The following is an 18,660-nucleotide window of genomic DNA, read 5'->3' as shown; positions in this document are numbered from 1 at the left end:
TTGCTATATGTTATTCTCTGGAGTTGTTATGTCAATTTAACTATCTTTTATTATACCATTTTATTATTTCAATAAGTTTAGGGGTACAAGTGGGTTTTTGGTCACATGGTGAATTGCATAGTGGTGAAGTGTGGGCTTTTATTGTATCTGTCACTCCAGTAGTATACATTGGACCCAACAGGAAATTTTTCATCCATCACCTCCCTCCCACCTTCCCCCCTTTCCGAGTCTCCAGTGTACATTACACCACTCTGTATGCCCCTGAGAACCTATAACTTAGCTCCTACTTATAGGTGACAACACATGGCATTTGGTTTTCTGTTCCTGTGTTACTTCCTTTAGGATAAGGGCCCCTAGTTCCTTCTAAGTTGCTGTAAAAGACATTTGTGGTGTTCAAGTTTTTACTGACAATAGGGAAAATATAATTTTCAATAATTGTGAGTGATAATAACATCTTTACACTTCTTATTTCTTTAGATTAGATTCTTAGAGGTACTAAGGTTCACCATATTGCCAAATGAAAAATCTTTCTAGAAGTAGTGTTATCATATTTTTGCTTTAGGTGCTGCTTTTAAAAACTAGAAATCTGGGCCAGGCGCGGTGGTTCACGCCTGTCATCCGAGCACTTTGGGAGGCCGAGACGGGTGGATCACAAGTCAGGAGATTGAGACCATCCTGGCTAACACGGTGAAACCCCGTCTCTACTAAAAATACAAAAAATTAGCTGGGCGTGGTGGCGGGCGCCTGTAGCCCCAGCTACTCGGGAGGCTGAGGCAGGAGAATGGCGTGAACCCAGGAGGCGGAGCTTGCAGTGAGCTGAGATTGCACCACTGCACTCCAGCCTGGGAGGCAGAGCGAGACTCCGTCTCAAAAAAAAAAAAAAAAAAAAAAAAAAACCACACAGAAAAACAAACAAACGAAAAAAACCCAAAAACTAGAAATCTGTATTTGGTGAGTTGCTTGGTGTTGGTGATCTTCCAGTCTAATTTATAGCTGAAAGTTGGTGTTGGTGATCTTCCAGTCTAATTTATAGCTGAAAGTGATAGGTCTCCAAAGGTATTTGAAACATGAGAAATGAAGGCATATTATATTGCGTGTTTCTATATATCATGGAATTTAAAACCTAAAAAAACTTTAATGCTTAGGGAATTACCTTATATAAATCTCCTTTTACAAAACAATAGTGGTTGTCCTCAGAGATTGTTTACTTCACAATGATCACAGAATATTTCTTAAGAAAAAATGCAAGTAACCAAATAGAAATTAGTGATTAAAAATTACTTAGGTAACTTGGCAAAACAATAGAAAATTAACTTTAATTTTTTTTCTATTAAGTTCCTGTTCAGTAAGTGGGAAGTTAAATTTTTAAAATGAATAGACTGTACTTTTGGAGGAAAGGATACTGGACTGGAGTAGTGTATTTCCTGGGTCCTGTTACCTACCTCACATTATACCATTTTCTGCTGTAGTGTGGGTACTCACCCTGCCTAACCCACTGAAATGGCTCATGCAGAGGTTTTATTCACTAGACGTATTTCAGTTTTTAACCAACTTGACTATTCTGTTTTACTGCAGTGGTGGACCACACTCTCCTTCTTGAAACATTCTTTTATCTTGATTTATCTGAAACTGCTTTTAGGTCTTCCTCCCAACTTCTATTTCTTTTCCAGTTCTGTCTTGGGCTTCACTCCTTTGTCTGCCTTTTCACTCTCCTTTTTAGGGTTTCATCTTTGGTTTTATTCTTTTCTTTGCTTACTTTATTGTTTTCTGTCAGTCTCATCATGCCCCTTGCTTGACTCACCACCTGTTATTATAGGTAGATGACCAAATGTTTTTCCCCAGAGGTACTTTGTTCTCATTGTGTTCAAAACTGAAATCTCTTATCTTCCAAAATGGCTTCTCTTTCCCTTTTGCCCTTATCTAATTGAATGGTGTCACTTTTTTACTCCCATAGAAGTTCAAAATGAGAGAATTATATCAGATATTCTCCTCATTGTAAGCCAGTATATCTAGTTGCCAAAATGTCTTGAAAATTCCTCCTGTGTACCTCTTAAATTGGTTCTTTCTTCACCTTTGCTGCAGCCCTAACTAAGTCTTACTGTTTCTTGTCTGGAGTATTAAAGTCTTCTCATGAAATTGGTCTGCCTTGCATTGCTTTTACCTGCCCTGTCACTAATTCACTCTCTGTTTTGTGATCCGGGTTACTCAGACTTCTCCAGGCCAGAAGGAATAATTTTTGCCTCTGCCTTCTCTGTGTTGCCGTATTTTTGTACACATTGCAGTTAGACTACTTACACGTTTATTGTAAATGTTTATTTATATATTTTTTCTATTTCTAGATTGTATCCCTAGCCTCTAGTCCAGTGGTTAGAAAATAGATATGTAGTAAATGTTTTTTGAGAGAGTGAACGGCTTAATGTTACAAATTTTATACTGGGAGGATTAGCTAAAATTTTCATTATTTTTAAACTTACACATTATTTTCTTGGGTGTCTGTATGTAAGTTAGGAATCCTCACACTGCCTCCTCATGCCCACCACCCCCAACAAATAACTATTAGTTTGTTTGATTTTTCTGATGGGAATTATTGTATCATTTTATGGCCTTTATTTCATTTATGTGTACTTTAGAGAATAGTAAGTAATAGATATCCAAATGTATAAAGTTTGTCTTGCTTAACTACTCTAAATATTTGAGTTTACTTTTTTCCTCCAATAATTTAAATGCTATATAATTTAAATATTATATAATATAAAAATCCTATTTTATATAGCATTTTATTTTTATATATAACATTTAAATTTAAAAATTTTATATAGCACTTAATTTTTTCAAATAGAAAAAAGGACATATAAAACAGGCATTTTAACATTATTCAGTGTTTGAGTAGTAGGCTATTTGCAGCTTCTTCTTTACTTAGAGCATTTGAAAGTGAATATTGTAGTTCTCTAAACTGAATAGGCTTTGAAATACATGCAGAAGAAATTAGTCTTTTGTTTCTGTTTTTGTTTTTTTGAGAAGGAGTCTTGCTGTGTCGCCCAGGCTGGAGTGCAGTGGTGCGATCCCAGCTCACTGCAACCTCCGCCTCCAGGGTTTAAGTGATTCTCCTGCCTCAGCCTCCCGAGTAGCTGGGATTACAGGCGCCCACCACCATGCCTGGCTAATTTTTGTGTTTTTAGTAGAGACGGGGTTTCACCATGTTGGCCAGGCTGATCTCAAACTCCTGATCTCAAGCGATCTGCCCACCTCAGCCTCCCAAAGTGCAAGGATTACAGGCGTGAGCCACCTCACCCAGCCAGAAACTAGTCTTATGGTTAAGTAAAGTTACTTAGATTTTTCTTGTTCTGTTTTGTGTTTTTTTTTTAATTTAGTGCTTTAAAATTATTTGATAAAATACAGAATTCAGTGGGAAGGACATATTAAAAAGATATTGTATAATCTTTTGACAGTATTGGCAAAGAGTGAATGATTCTTTTTTTAAACATTTCATTAAGCTGATAGATAATAACAGACAAAAATAAAATATTTGTTGTGAATTTCTAGAGTTGGGAGAGATCCTCTAAAAGGCAAATCTTTTAATTTATTGATCTTTCAGTAAATGTAGTCCAATTAAAACATTTACTTAAAATCTGGCCGGGTGCAGGGGCTCATTCCTGTAATCCCAGCGCTTTGGGAGGCCAAGGCAAGAGGATTGCTTGAAGCGAGGAGTTTGAGACCAGACTGTGCAACACAGTGAGAACCTATCTCTACAAAAAGTAAAAAAAATTAGCCAGGTCTGGTGGTGTGCACCTGTAGTCCCAGCTACTCGGGAAGCTGAGATGGGAGCATTGCTGGGGGCTAAGGCAGGAGGATTGCGTGCCCAGGAGTTCGAGGCTGCAGTGAGATCTGATCATGCCACTGCACTTTGGCCAGAGTGGGCAACAGAGTGAGACTCTGTCTCTAAAAACAAAACCTGTTAATTTATTTAAGAAATATTTATTGAGTGCTTAGTGTGTGCCACTACAGCTGGGAATAAGGCAAAGACCCTGGTCTCACTAGAATTTACACTTCGGTTAGGGAGAAGACACAAATCAGAAAATATAATGTAGTTATAAATGTTCTGAGTAAAATAAATGAGGTTGATGTACTAGACAGTGTGTAAGAAGCTACCATAGACCTTTGTGAGGAGATGGTATTTAAGTAGAGACCTGATTGGTAGGAGATAGCCTGATACCCATCTGGGCAGAACATCATGGCGTGTGCACAGAACAGCCAGTGCAAAGGCATTGAGGTGGGAGTGGCCCCGGGCTCGGGTTGAGGTGGGAGTGGCCCCGGGCTCAGGTTGAGGTGGGAGTGGCCCCGGGCTCAGGTCGGAGTACAGAAAGTGGGAAGGTAATAGAAAACTAGGTTGAAGAGGTAAGGTAGGTAGGGGCCACATCACACTGGGCCTTGCCGGCCATGGAAGGAAGTTGGAGGGTGTTAAGGTAGAGGTAACATGATCTTATTTATAATTTTTTAAGATGGGCCTGGCGCAGTGACTCACGCCTGTAGTTCCAGCACTTTGGGAGGCCAAGGCGGGTGGATCACCTGAGGTCAGGAGTTAAGACCAGCCCGACCAACATGGAGAAACCCCGTCTCTACTAAATAGAAAAAATTAGCCGAGCGTGGTGGCGCATGCCGGTAATCCCAGCTACTCGAGAGGCTGAGGCAGGAGAATTTCTTGAACCCAGAAGGCAGAGGTTGCAGTGAGCTGAGATTGTGCCATTGCACTCCAGCCTGCGGAATAAGAGCAAAACTCTGTGTCAGAAAAAAAAAAAAAAAAAAAAAAAAGATGACTGGTTGCCGTTGTGTATAATGGATTGTAGGGAGTCAAGAATGGAAGCAGAGAAGAGACTAATTCATAGCCTATTGCAGCAGTCTGGAAAAGACATGATGGTGGTAGTGGTAAAGTGCTGAGAATTTGCATTTAGGTTGTATGTGAAACTTTGATGAGCAATTAGATAAAGAGGGTGGGAAAAAGATGGAATTCCCAGAGCTTCAGATGTCAAAATAGTTCCATCACTCTAATATCGGTTAAATAACCAGTTTTTCTTTTAGCTCAGAAATGTACGAGAATTTCACTGGAATGTTTGTCTTAACTGTGTTTTGCAAAAGGATAGTTGAAGGATGAAAAAGCTTGAGCTTTGTTTTTATTTGCTTTTTCGAAAAGTATTAAACCATTAAAATAAGCTTTACAATATTGCATTATGGATTAGCTTTAAAATAATGCATGGGTGATTAACCACGTGTGTTTTCCCTCAGATTAATGTTCTTCAATCAAAAAGGAGATCAGAAATCCTAAAATCAGTAAGATATTAATTGAAATGATGTTTAAATATTTTAATATGAAACTAAATGTACGTATTTAGGTGTTGAAAGAGCATCTGCTGTATACATGATAAGGTTTATAATTGCTCTTCTTTTTGTTCTTCATTTGTGTTTCTTATGTGGCACTGGACTTCTTTTTGTCTCCTTCATGTTACAGTTGTTTGTGTGTCTCATCTGTTGATACACTGTGAGGTCCATAAAGGTAGACTCTATACTGTTATGTTTTTGTTTTCTTTTATCCTCATATGTTGCTTTACATGCACTAGATGCCCAGTACCATTTGGTGAATAACTAAAAATGTTTGGTATAAAAACCTGTGAGAATATTTCAGAATTTGTTTAGAAAGTTATGAACATAAAAAACTGTTACACTTAGGTTTTTAATTTTTTCTCACTTGTTTTGCTTTAAAATTTTTTTGCCCAGCCTCTTTCAACATATTTACATTTTTCTCTATAATTTTTGGCATTATTTGGACTTCAAAAATATTTGAGATTGAGGATTTATATGAATAGTATCATTTGGAGAATTTTTCCCTTAAAGTTGATGGTGAGTCAGTCTTTTGGTTTGTTCTTCGGTATGCAGTTACAAAACCAGTGGGATGAAATTTGGGGATCACTTTTTTCCTTGAGCCTCTTCACCCACGTGACAATGTTTTTTTTTTTTTTTGCGGTGGGGAGCCCTATTTTTGGTCTTAAAGCTAAGGAAGGCCGGGTGTGGTGGCTCATGCCTGTAATCCCAGCACTTTGGGAGGCTGAGGCCGGTGGATCACCTGAGGTCAGGAGTTCGAGACCAGCCTGGCCAACATGGTGAAACCCCATCTGAACTAAAAATACAAAAAAATTCGCTGGGTGTGGTGGCGGGCGCCTGTAATCCCAGCTACTTCGGGAGGCTGGGGCAGGGGAATTGCTTGAACCCGGGAGGCAGAGGTTGCAGTGAGCCAAAATCACGCCATTGTACTCCAGCCTAGGTGACAAGAGTGAAACTCTGTCTCAAAAAAAAAAAAAAAAAAAAAAAGCCAACACAGAAGTGGGCAGGGCATGATGTGGTATGGCATAGCACTCTTTATATTTTGATAACCTTAGTAATAATCTCTCAACTCTGAATTACTTACTGACTGACTTTTTCCCCAAAAGGCTATGCTTAAGTTGCCTTAGATTCTTGTCCCCACCTAGCTTTTTTCTAAATTTTATGTATATATTTGTGTTATATCTTATCAGGTAAACACATTGTACTTCCTGTTTTCTAAAAGATAATATTTATACCCCACTTGTTTTCGAGATTGACAGTAATGTGTATTAATTGTAGAAAATTAGAATGTGTATGAAGAAAAATAAAAACTACTTAGAAATTCTGCTACCAAGGGGAAGCCACTATTCATATCTTGGCATACATCTTCGTCTTTTTCTCTCTTTCTGTGTGCGTGCATGTGTGTGTATGTGTGTGTACATGAACTTGAATATATGCCTTTTAAAATCACATTTAATTTTTTAATGGGAATCATTCCTACATACTATTTTATAACTTTCTTTTTTCACTAATACACTGCAAAGTTATATGTCATTAAATATCCTTTATTTAATGATGGCTCTTGTGGCCAGGTAGAATTCTACCACCTGAATATCCTAGGGGTTGGCACATGTTTTTTGTAAAAGTCTTGGTAGTAAATATGGTAGGTTTTACAGGCCTCATGGTCTCTGTTGGAATTTTTCAACTGTGCTGTTATAATGAGAGAGACAGTATGTAAATGAATGGCTATGGCTGTGTTCCAATAAAACTTTATTTATAAACACAGAAATTTGAATTTCATATAATTTTCACATATCATAAATTTCATATATTTTCATTGCCTTTAAATCATTTAAAGATGTAAAAACCATTAGTAGCTCGTGGACTATCAAAAAACAGGTGGTGAGCCCTGATAAAGTTTGCAGGTCGTAGTTTACTGACCTTGAAGGAATATACCATAAATTAATTTCACCTATTAATGAATATTCAAATAATTTCCTTGTTTTTGACCTTAAAACATAGCATTGTCCTGATCATTCCAATGAATAATCTTATTATTTTCTTAGGATAGATTTATGTATAAACAAGAGATTACATAGTCAAAGGATTAAGGCTTTAGAAAAATATCATCAGATTTCAAGGGTTATACAATATTTCCCCTAATATTGTGTGAAAATGGATATTTCTCCACATTTTACCAACACTGAGCATTGCAGTTTTTCCCCCATGCTGCCCCTAGTTTGTTGGATAGAAAGTATGATCTCATTATTCAGTTTTGCATTTTGTTAATACAAATGAGTTTGAACATTTTTCTGTGTTTTTTGGCCACTTATGTACCTCATATGTCCTTTGTCTCTTTTTCTGTTGGAGTGTTCATCTTTTTCATGTCAATTTGTAACATCTCTTACATCTTAAGTCTGTTAACTCTTTGTCATGGGTTTTTCCCTAGTTTATCATTTGTCTTTTAATATGCTCGTTTTGCATTTTGATGTACAGGCATATTTTATATTTTTATGAGTCCTAGCTATTAATCCCATCCCTCTTTTTAAATTTTTAATCAATTTTTAAAATAATTTATTGATTTTTATTCACAAATTTGTTCAATGATCACTATTACCTAATTCCAGAATAATTTTCCTCTTCTAAGTTTTATCCTTTTACCTCTGTGTTTTAATGGTTTTTTTTTTTTGAAAATAGTTTTTTTTGGAGGATTTTTGAGTATTAAGGACTTTATGACCTGTTTTAGACTTCAGAAAATTGAACAGATGCCACTTGTTGAAAATAATATGGATGTTTAGAATATTTTTTCAGTATTATTCATTTAATTATATAATTCCTTCCATGTAAAAACTTAATTAAAATGAGGGTGATTTTTCTCTTTAAAATAGGTAAGATATAGGAAAACTTGGACAAATCTCTGCCCATTAATGTCAGCTTTTTAGATTTGTGGAATGAATGTAAAGAAACTTCCATGTTGGCAAATTTGGTTGGCTCATTTTATTTTGGTATCTTGAGAGAAAAACTCAGCGTTCTCCTACTTTAGGTTGTGCTTGTGCTCTCGTAGATTGTAAAGCGTTTGTGGTTTATTTTGAGCACTTTATATTTCTCTTATCTTTTTGTCTTTTTTGCAATTTAAGGTTTGTCAGTGAGCTTGGTTGAAGGAGCACATAAATACTTTATAATGGACCTAGGAAGATAGTAGAGTTATTGAAAATTGGATTATTTGAATCTGCTGTATACATTTTGATCACCTAGATATAGTCTAAACAACTAAAATTTTGAGCATTTTAAAAATTTTAAACCACTGGGAAATTTCTTTTAAATAAAATTTATTTTCATTGTATTTGAAAATATTTTTGAAATACTCTTTTAAAACAGATGATTCAGTTTAATTTTCAAATAGATTTGGTGACCTGGGCATGGTGGCTTACGCCTATAATCCCAGCACTTTTGGAGGCGGAAGTGGGAGGATTGCTTGAACCCAGGAGTTTGAGATCAGCCTGGGTAACATGGCGAGACTTTGTCTCTACAAAAATAAAAAAATTAGCTAAGCATAGTGGCACATGCCTGTGGTCCCGGCTACTTAGGAGGCTGAAGTGGGAGAATCACCTGAGCCTGGGAGGTCCAGGTTGCAGTGAACTGTGTCCATGCCACTGCATGCCAGGTCTGGGCGACAGAGCAAGACCCTGTCTTTTATTTATATATATAAAAAATATTTCAGAATGTCTATCTAGGAATAGATTTTAAAACGGTCATCTTTTTTTCCCTATTAGATGTTGTCATTTATGTATGCCCATTTGGCCTTCTTTCATCAAGGATATGATCTGTTTAGTGAACTTGGACCCTACATGAAGGATCTTGGTGCACAGGTAATGTTGCAGTATATTTCTTGATTCTGTTTTATACACTGGTATTTGTATTTTTAAAGAAATTTAGCATATTGGAGGTGTACTAGTCTGTTCTCACACTGCTATAAAGAGCTGCCTCAGACTGGGTAATCTAGAAAGGAAAGAGGTTTAATTGACTCACAGTTCTGCATGGCTGGGGAATCCTTAGGAAACTTACAATGATGGCAGAAGACAAAGGGAAAGCAAGGCATCTTCTTCACAAGGCAGCAGAGGGGAGAATGAACGCAGGAGAAACTACCAAACACTTATAAAACCGTCAGATCTCGTGAGAGCTCACTCACTGTCACAAGTACCAGCATGGGGGAAACCGCCCCCATGACTCAGTTCCCTCCACCTTGTCTCTCTTGACACATGAGGATTATGGGGATTATAATTCAAGATGAGATTTTGGGTGGGGACACAGCCAAACCATATCAAGGAGGACTTGATGTTTTATTTACTTAATGAAGAATGAAGTTGGATGCTATAGCAGATTTATATATGGGTTAAATACCCAAATGTTTACGTTTTGGGTATACCCAAAAAATGAAATCAAAGGTAAAAAGAACCTTATGTTATAGTTTGCATGTGAAGGTATTGAAAAGGAGAATTTAAAAACAAAGTGTTTGTTTTGCAGTCTACATAACTGGACTTATATTTAAATTTTGTACATTTGGATAATTGAGTTATTGTTCCAATTTGCTTTTCAGTTGAGTTATAGCTCTTTTTTATTTCCTGAAAACTTGTATCTTGTTATTTGAATAAAAAAATTTTAGAATCTTAAAATTATAGAGCTCTTGGGAACTTTTTCATTTCATGCAGTCACATGTGGCCTATCTATGGCTATGTGTAATAGTATTTTTTTTTTTTTTTTTTTTTTTTTTTTTGAGATGGAGTCTTGCTCTGTCACCCAGGCTGGAGTGCAGTGGCGGGATCTCGGCTCACTGCAAGCTCCACCTCCCAGGTTCATGCCATTCTCCTGCCTCAGCCTCCCGAGTAGCTGGGACTACAGGCGCCCGCCACCATGCCCGGCTGATTTTTTGTATTTTTAGTAGAGACGGGGTTTCACCATGTTAGCCAGGATGGTCTCGATCTCCTGACCTCGTGATCTGCCTGCCTCAGCCTCCCAAAGTGCTGGGATTATGGGCGTGAGCCACTGTGCCTGGTGGCTATGTGTAATAGTTCTATACATATACATACAAATTTTATATGTATAAAAATGTCATTATATTCAAATTATTTTTTCATGTCTGATCATAACATTATATTAGATCTGTTCGGGGGACATTGTTTTTTATTGACGAACATTCTTTATTTAACACTGTCGATTTTTAGGTGATTTTCTTTCTCAAGATGTCTCAGTTTAGTTTCCAAGAGGAGGGGATTGATGATGAAAAATAGAGTTTAGGCCAGGCATGGTGGCTCATGCCTGTAATCCCAGCACTTTGGGAGGCTGAGGCATGCAGATTACATGAGGCCAGGAGTTTGAGACCAGCCTGGGCAACATGGTGAAACCCTGTCTCTATTAAAAATACAAAAATTATCCAGGCGTGGTGGCATATGCCTGTAGTCCCAGCTACTCGGGAGGCTGAGGCATGAGGTGGAGTTCTCAGTGAGCCAAGATCAGGCCATTGTACTCCAGCCTGGGTGACAGAGGGAAACTCTGTCTCAAAAAAAAAAGGAAAAGAAAAATTGAGTTTAAGGAAAAAGGTAAGAGTGGAATGGGAGTTGCATTTACTGACCAGAGTATATGTGAGTTGTGGTTTGTGTGTGTGTGTGTGTGTGTGTTGAGACGGGGGAAAGACATGTAGGGTGTATGCCGTGGATTACATGTATTCTGTTTTCTGCCTCTACAGAACTTAGTCTCTTGGGAGAAGCCAACAAGTCACCACACTCTTAATCTCTGTGCTAAATACCTTGTGTGTGTGTAACAGTTGGGATGAGGTTTGTTTGCAAGTGATAGAAAACCAAGAATACTAGTAATTTAAAAAAGAGTTTTATTTCTCTTATGTAAAGTCAAAGACATGGTATGGTGGCCACTTGGTTAGCAGGAGTGCAGGCTTATGTTTTTTTGATTCTACCTCATGGTTCAAAGTGGCTAATCAAGCTTTAGCTGTCATACCCAAATTCCAGCTAATAGGAAGAAGGAAAGGAGAATGAAAGATATGTTTTCTCTCTTTAAGCACGTTTCCTAGAAATTGTACGTATCACTTCTACATATATCCCAATGCCAAGTCCTTAGTCACAGGGTCACAATAGCTGCAAGGGAAATCAACCTTAATGCCAGGTAGCCACGTGACCTGCTAGAATTTAGGGGTTCCATTGTTAAGGAAGAAGGAGAAAATAGATATTGAGGGACAGCTGGCCTTTTCCACCATATAGGGAAGGGTCAAATTGTTGCAGGAACATATAGACAGGACATGTAAGCCAGACTTGGGGGTAAGGAGAGACCTTCCTAGGTTTCTCACACACTATCAAATATTAGATTGCTCTCTCATCTTATGTTCAGTGTAATTTATAAAAGCAGTATGAGTTGAATTGCAGTTGACTAGCTGAAAAAATTATGTGTTTTTAAAACATTTAATCATTTTAGTTTTATAGGTTTACCCCCTCTCTAGATCTCAAATAAGTCTGCAGGTCCTTGAAAAACATCTAAGCCCTAGAGCCTATAGTGCCTAGTGGATAAGATGGCCGGGTTGGAGGTGGCCAATTACGATATTCTTTTCATAATTAGTAGATAATGGCATCTGAAACTAAAGTCATGGCAGTAGAGATAGAAATGGTTAGATTTGAGGGTTAATATACAGCCAATTCGAGGGTGGAAGGGCGTGATGAATTCATACTTAAATATATTGATTTGTGAGGATAAGACGTCTAAGTGGATATATGCGGAGCTCAAAAGAGGGAGATAGACTAAATGAATCAGTAGCATATAGTTGCTGATTGCAACCACAAGAGTGGGTGAGTTGATGGGGGGTGAGTTAGATATCTCTGAATCATAGAGCTATTTAAAAAAAATCTAGTTGCCTAGACACCATACATGAAGATTTTCATTTTGTAAGTTAAGGCTGAGGTCCACTGGTATTGAGTAAAAAGAGAAGCTGACTTGGGGCAGGGACATAAGAAAGACTAACTTTTGAGATGGCTAGGGTAAGAGAAGCTGTGTTAGGACATAGATGAGTGAGGAAGTGGAAAAACAGGAGACTGGCATTGTAGGCCAGGAAAAGTCTTTCAAAGGGAAGGAGTGGTTATCAGCTTCAATTATTAGAAAGTTAAGTAAACCTAGGACTGAGAAATACCTGTTGGATTTAGCAGCAAAAAGTTGTTACCTATGTCAGAGATGCTGTTTCCATGGAGCTGGGGACCCAGGCAGTAGAAGCGGAATTACAGTGGGTAGATGAATATGAAATGGGCAGATACAGAAGGTGGTAATATTTTAAAGAAGTTGTGTTATGAAGGAAAGAGGGAAAGAATCTGGTAGCTGGAAAAAGAGTATGGGTTAGCGGTTTTATTAAGGTAGAATGGTTTGCACCAACTTAAAAGCAGATGGTAGTTCAAGAGGGAGAAGTTGAAAAGGAGAAAGAGAAGTGATGGGATCTGAGGTTTGTGGGAGTGGAAGGGATTTAAAACACAGAAGGACCAGGGATACCTGCTTACTTATAGGAACCTATTAACATTGATAATGTCTAGTACTAACACAAACACGGGACCCTTTTTACTCTGCTCCAAGTTATCTTCCTGATACATTTCCCCATGTCTAGAAGATAAGACTCTGCCAGTCTTCACATTTCCCCAACTCATGCCTTCCCCCAAACCCCCACCATCATGAAAGATATTTTTTCTTTATTCTTTTTCCCCATCAGAGAGGGAGAATTGTCCCCACTTTTTTGGTTAGAGATGCAAGAGACATTTCTTTTTTTTTTTCTTTTTTTTTTTTTTTTTGACATGGAGTCTCGCTCTGTTGCCCAGGCTGGAGTACAGTGGCGCAATCTTGGCTCACTACAAGCTCCGCCTGCCGGGTTCACGCCATTCTCCTGCCTTAGCCTCCCGAGTAGCTGGGACCACAGGTGCCCGCCACCACACCCGGCTAATTGTTTTGTATTTTTAGTAGAGGCACGGTTTCACCGTGTTAGCCAGGATGGTCTCGATCTACTGACCTCGTGATTCGCCCATCTCGGCCTCCCAAAGTGCTGGGATTACAGGCGTGAGCCGCCACGCCCAGCCGCAAGAGACATTTCTTAACCAATTAGGCAGAAGACCATCACCTACATTGCAGAATTCATATGTAAAGTATATGCGTGCATATTTGTAAATATTTTGAATTTGAGGGCTACCTTGTACTGCGTTTCAGTCTGAATGAATGAATAATATTTATATGCCACTCAGAGCCATAAAACCCATGGGATGGTTAGTCCACTCATTCCGCATAAGAAACTTCTGTGAGAATATATTTTTCTAGTGCACCATGTACAGTATTACCCACTAAATCAATGCTACATGTCACTAAGGTATGTGTGTATTAGATCATAGAGTAGCATAGTTGCCACCTATGTCACGTACTTTATAATAGTGATAGATCTGTTTCATTGTGGGTTTTTTTTTGGTTAATCTTTATTACTATTTAGTAATATTATCTGTGACTAGAATTCTTCTTCTGTAGAAAAAACATCATTTGTGATAAGGGATCAAATAGTTTTTTTGAAAAAGGCTTTTTAAAAATTTAGTTTTTAGAAAATATAACTTAAAATGTGTAGACATTTAAGGCTTATCTTTCTCCATATTCCTGCTGATCTGATATGTATGTTTTAATTTATTCACTTATCGAACATGTGTCAATCATTTAGAGGTGATGGAGGTTCAGAGTTGGAAAGGCATCATCATAGTCTAGACAATGAAACCCACATAATTAATAATGTATAACCCAATTATTGTTAGTTAAGCAAATAGGATTTCAAGAAGCCAGTGCATTTCTCGTGACATATTACTGTAAATCAAATACTTCCTCATGATGGATATCCTTTCTAATGCCAAGGAACAAGAAAAAAATGGATTATATATATATACATATATATATATTTTTTTGGTGGAGGGTCGATGGAGTCTTGCACTGTCACCCTGGCTAATGTGCAGTGGTGCGATCTTGGCCCGCTGCAACCTCTGCCTCGTGGGTTCAAGCGATTCTGCTGCCTCAGCCTCCCGAGTAGGTAGGATTACAGGCACCTGCCACCATGCCCAGCTAATTTTTTGTATTTTTAGGAGAGACGGGGTTTCTCTATGTTGGCCAGGCTGTTCTCGAACTCCTGACCTCGTGATCCGCCCACCTTGGCCTCCCAAAGTGCTGGGATTACAGGCGTGAGCCACTGCGCCCAGATGGGTTTTATAGTTTTATTAAGTTTTTTGAGCTTTTAAAAATGAGCCTTAAGAATTGCCGATTTCCTACCTTGGTCTTATGAATGATTACTGTTCTTTTATTATTATTATTTTTAGCTTTCTCTTTTATCTCGTGAATTATTTTTTCTTCTTTTTAGATTTGAGTATGACATTAGGGAGCCAACCTGAAAACATGAAGAAGCATCTTGAATGGTTGCAAGTCACTGTTAGAGTGAATTTGTGAGAGCTAGGTTAGCTGGTTAATACTAGTTTAGCTGCACTGCTTTTTGCTGTTTGGGAAAGAAGTCACTAGTGTCTTCTTCGTGTCTTTGATTTTAACTACCAGAATTTGCTTAGTGGGTCAGCAGGAGTTTAAGCTAGAGTCATTTTTGTTATTCAGGGATTGAACGTGTATCACTGGGGTACCTGTGACAAGGCCTGCAATCATATATGTATGGCACCATGACTATTCTTGGAAATTTTTTTTTTCTAGTGGAGATATGGATCTTCTCAAAGAGAACTTGATGGCAGAAAAAAATATGAACTTCTACTTCAAAATTTAGCCAAAACCTTTTTAAATAAGCTTAAATTGAGTGATTTTTTATTTATCTGTGAAATGATTTGTAATATGGTTTGAAAAACTAATCCATACTTTTTTTAAGTCTGCAGTTTTCTCTTTTCCCTTTTTACAGTTGGATCGACTGGTTGTGGATGCAGCAAAGGAGAAAAGAGAAATGGAGCAAAAACATTCCACCATTCAACAAAAGGTACCTCAGGGGAAAAATTAAAAATTAATTCCACTTTATACAATGGCTTGGGTGTTGGTTTATGCAAGGTATCATTGTATTGGAACAAATCTTTTGAGTTGTTCTAATAATTGTGCAGATAAATTCCTCTTCTGTTTTTGAAGAGCAAAATGTTCTTCAGATTTTAAGGTTTGTATTTTGTTATTTTTTCAGATCTTTGAAAGCTATGCTCCTTGAACCAGTTTATAAAAATTTGAATCTCTTAGGGCCTTAACTAAGCTAAAAGTGGCCTTTAGTTAGAATTCAAAACACTATTCATAATTACATTTAGGATACCACCAACTCCCTGTAAAAGTGTGTGTCTGTGTGTGTGTTGTGGGGCAGAGGGTGTGGATGCACCTTAGTGTCAACATGCGTGTTTGGTCTTACAGACTTTCCAACTGCAGTCACTGCAAGGCAGCCTTCCCTCTCTGTCACGAGATGCTAAAACTTCACTTGCATTGCCTGTTAAATTGTCTAAGCCTAGCTAAACTTACTTTGAAAATATTTTTAAAAATAACTCAAATATTAAACCAGTTTTTATTTCTTCATGCTAAAAGAGTTGAGTGTGACATTCCTGCAACTCAACTTTCTTATAAAGTCAGTGGTACTTTTTGTGTAGTTATCTGAAAATAAAAGGAGAGTGCTGAAGTTGAATATAGAAATACAAGTATGCACAGGATGCCTTCTGGCATTGCTTTAAGAAATCTGTTTTCTTGGTATTGAGCAGTAAAATCAACTTTTTTATGGTTTATTTAGAATTTAAAATACCAGTAAACTAGATCTGATATAGAAGATGTCAGTGGAAAAAAATGAAAACAAAATCAATAATAAAAGTAAGAAAAATTTAATTGATGATGGATTATTAATGCTCAAAGAAAAATAATTAAAGGAAAGATTTCTACAAGACCATCTTTAAGTTAGTTACTTTCTAGTTAGTGTCAGGTGAGACAAACTCCATGTTTCATTTTGTTTCGTTTACAGTTAGATTAACTTTTGTTTGGTTAACTTTTTATTTTAAGTTGACAGATAAAAATTTTACATAGAGTGTACAGTATGATGTGTTCATGGGTAACGAGTTTTAATGACATGATCATGAAAAGATTGCTAAAAATTGGGACCAATTGTTTTTAATTAAAATGAGATATCATGGTATTTGTAGAACTATCTGAATATTTCCTTAAATTGAATTACTTAATAAACATTATGCATCTTTTAATATCTTTTCCTATTGTGAACACAGTTCAGTGTTGTACTGAAGCTTCCAAAATGGTAAATTATTAACTCTAAGAATAACTTATTTGATTTTAAATAATATTCAACTGTTTTCCTTTAAAGAAAATAGTGCTATTTTTTGCTCATTATGAATACTGACCTCTTTTCTGCCCTTAAATGCTGACACAAGGCTGCGTTACAGGTAAAAAAAAAAAAAAAAAAAAAATCAGTCCACTAAAAACTAAGGGAAAGTATGTCTCGTGTAGTTATGTAGATTTTTTCAAAAATGTAAATTGATCAATTGGAGAAACAGTGGTGCTTTGAACATTCGTGTGTGGGTACGTGCACGCATTTTACATTTCTCGTGTATTTATACCTAGGAGTACAACTGCTGAGTTAGAAGGTGTATTAGCATTAGCAGGTCATTTAGCATAAGTAGATAATGCTATGTTGTTTTTCAAAAGATTATACTATCTTAGCAGATAGCACTATATGAGAGTTCCTATTTGCCAGCTCATTATATTATGAGACTTTTAGATTTTGGCCAATTTGATCAGTAGATATAGACATCTTCTTGTAGTTTTAACTTCTTCAGTGACTAATGAGCTTAAGCACCTTATCTTATATCTATTGGTCTTTTGCATATCTTACTTGTAAAACGTCTATTAATCTTTCTCTCATTTTTCCACCAGGCTGCCTGATGTTTGATCAAATTCATAATAAATTTGAGGCATATGTGTTTTTAATTTTCATATAGCTTATTTTTATCGGTCTTACAGTTGATGCTTTTTGTGTTTTGTTCAGTAAATCCTTTCCATTTCAAGATCATGAAGAGATATCTCTTGTATTATAGGTTTGCTTTTTAGATCTTTATTTTTTATTTTATTTTATTTTATTTTGGTCCTGTCGCCCAGGCTGGAGTGCAGTGGCGCGATCTCTGCTCACTACAACCTCTGCCTCCTGGGTTTAAGTGATTCTCCTGCCTCAGCCTCCCAAGTAGCTGGGATTACAGCCGCACGCCACCATGCCTAGCTAATTTTTGTATTTTTAGTAGAGATGGGGTTTTGTCATGTTGGTCAGGATGGTCTTGATCTCCTGACCTCAGGTGATCCATCTGTCTTGGCCTCCCAGTGTGCTCGGATGACAGGTGTGAGCCACCGTGCCACTTTTTAGGTCTTTAACTGGGTTTTTGTGTGTGGTGTGAGGTAGAGATCTAGTTTCTTTTAATTCTCCCACTGGTAGTCAGTTGATCCAGACGAGTTATTAAAAAGTTTGCTCTTGGCCAGGCGCGGTGGCTCATGCCTGTAATCCCAGCACTTTGGGAGGCCGAGGCGGGTGGATCACGAGGTCAGGAGGTCGAGACCATCCTGGCTAATACGGTGAAACCCCGTCTCTACTGAAAATACAAAAAAAAATTAGCCGGGCGTGGTAGCGGGCGCCTGTAGTCCCAGCTACTCGGGAAGCTGAGGCAAGAGAATGGCGTGAACCCGGGAGGCGGAGCTTGCAGTGAGCCAAGATAGTGCCACTGCAGTCCAGCCTGGGTGAAAGAGCAAGACTCCGTCTCAAAAAAAAAAAAAAAGTTTGCTCTTTCCCAAATGCTCTGTGGTATATCCTGTGTTATATATCACATTTCCATATATGTGAGGCCCATTTCAGTTTCTCTATTCTGTTTCACTGTCTTTTTGTCTGAACTGTCAATACTATGCTGTCTTAATTATTTTTGGCTTTAGAGTGACTTCTTTAGTGACTAATGGGCATCTTGTATTTATTGGTCATTTGGATATCCTATTTGTGAACTATTAGTCTTTATCTCATTTTCCCACCAGGTTGCCTAATGGTTGATCAAATGCTTTTAAAAATTTTTTAATTTCATTTTTATTTTTCATTTTTAATTTTTGTGAGTACATAGTAGGTGGTATTATTTATGGGGTACATGAAATATTTTGATACAGGCATGCAATGCATAATAATCACATCATGGAAAACGGGGTATCCATCCCCTCAAGCATTTATCCTTTGTGTTACAAACAATCGTATTGTATTTTTTAAAT

The 18,660-nt window shown here is 37.4% G+C and overlaps 1 protein-coding gene across 17 annotated transcripts in view; it reads left to right on the top strand.

Annotated features, from left to right (window-relative positions):
* The window catches only part of ACAP2 (ArfGAP with coiled-coil, ankyrin repeat and PH domains 2), a 177,290-nt gene that overhangs the window by 109,226 nt on the left and 49,404 nt on the right, over window positions 1-18,660 (top strand). For all 17 annotated transcript variants that reach the window (XM_031007305.3, XM_055382698.2, XM_055382700.2 and 14 more), the window contains 3 exons: window positions 5,281-5,325; window positions 9,126-9,221; window positions 15,302-15,376. In XM_031007305.3, coding sequence (XP_030863165.1) covers window positions 5,281-5,325; window positions 9,126-9,221; window positions 15,302-15,376 — 216 coding nt within the window. The remainder of the gene's footprint in view (window positions 1-5,280; window positions 5,326-9,125; window positions 9,222-15,301; window positions 15,377-18,660) is intronic.

The sequence above is a fragment of the Gorilla gorilla genome, chromosome 2 (genome assembly GCF_029281585.2).
Source record: "Gorilla gorilla gorilla isolate KB3781 chromosome 2, NHGRI_mGorGor1-v2.1_pri, whole genome shotgun sequence".
NCBI lineage: Eukaryota > Metazoa > Chordata > Mammalia > Primates > Hominidae > Gorilla > Gorilla gorilla.
The sequence above is the reverse complement of the archived record's forward strand: the minus strand, read 5'-3'. Positions and strand labels throughout refer to the sequence as shown.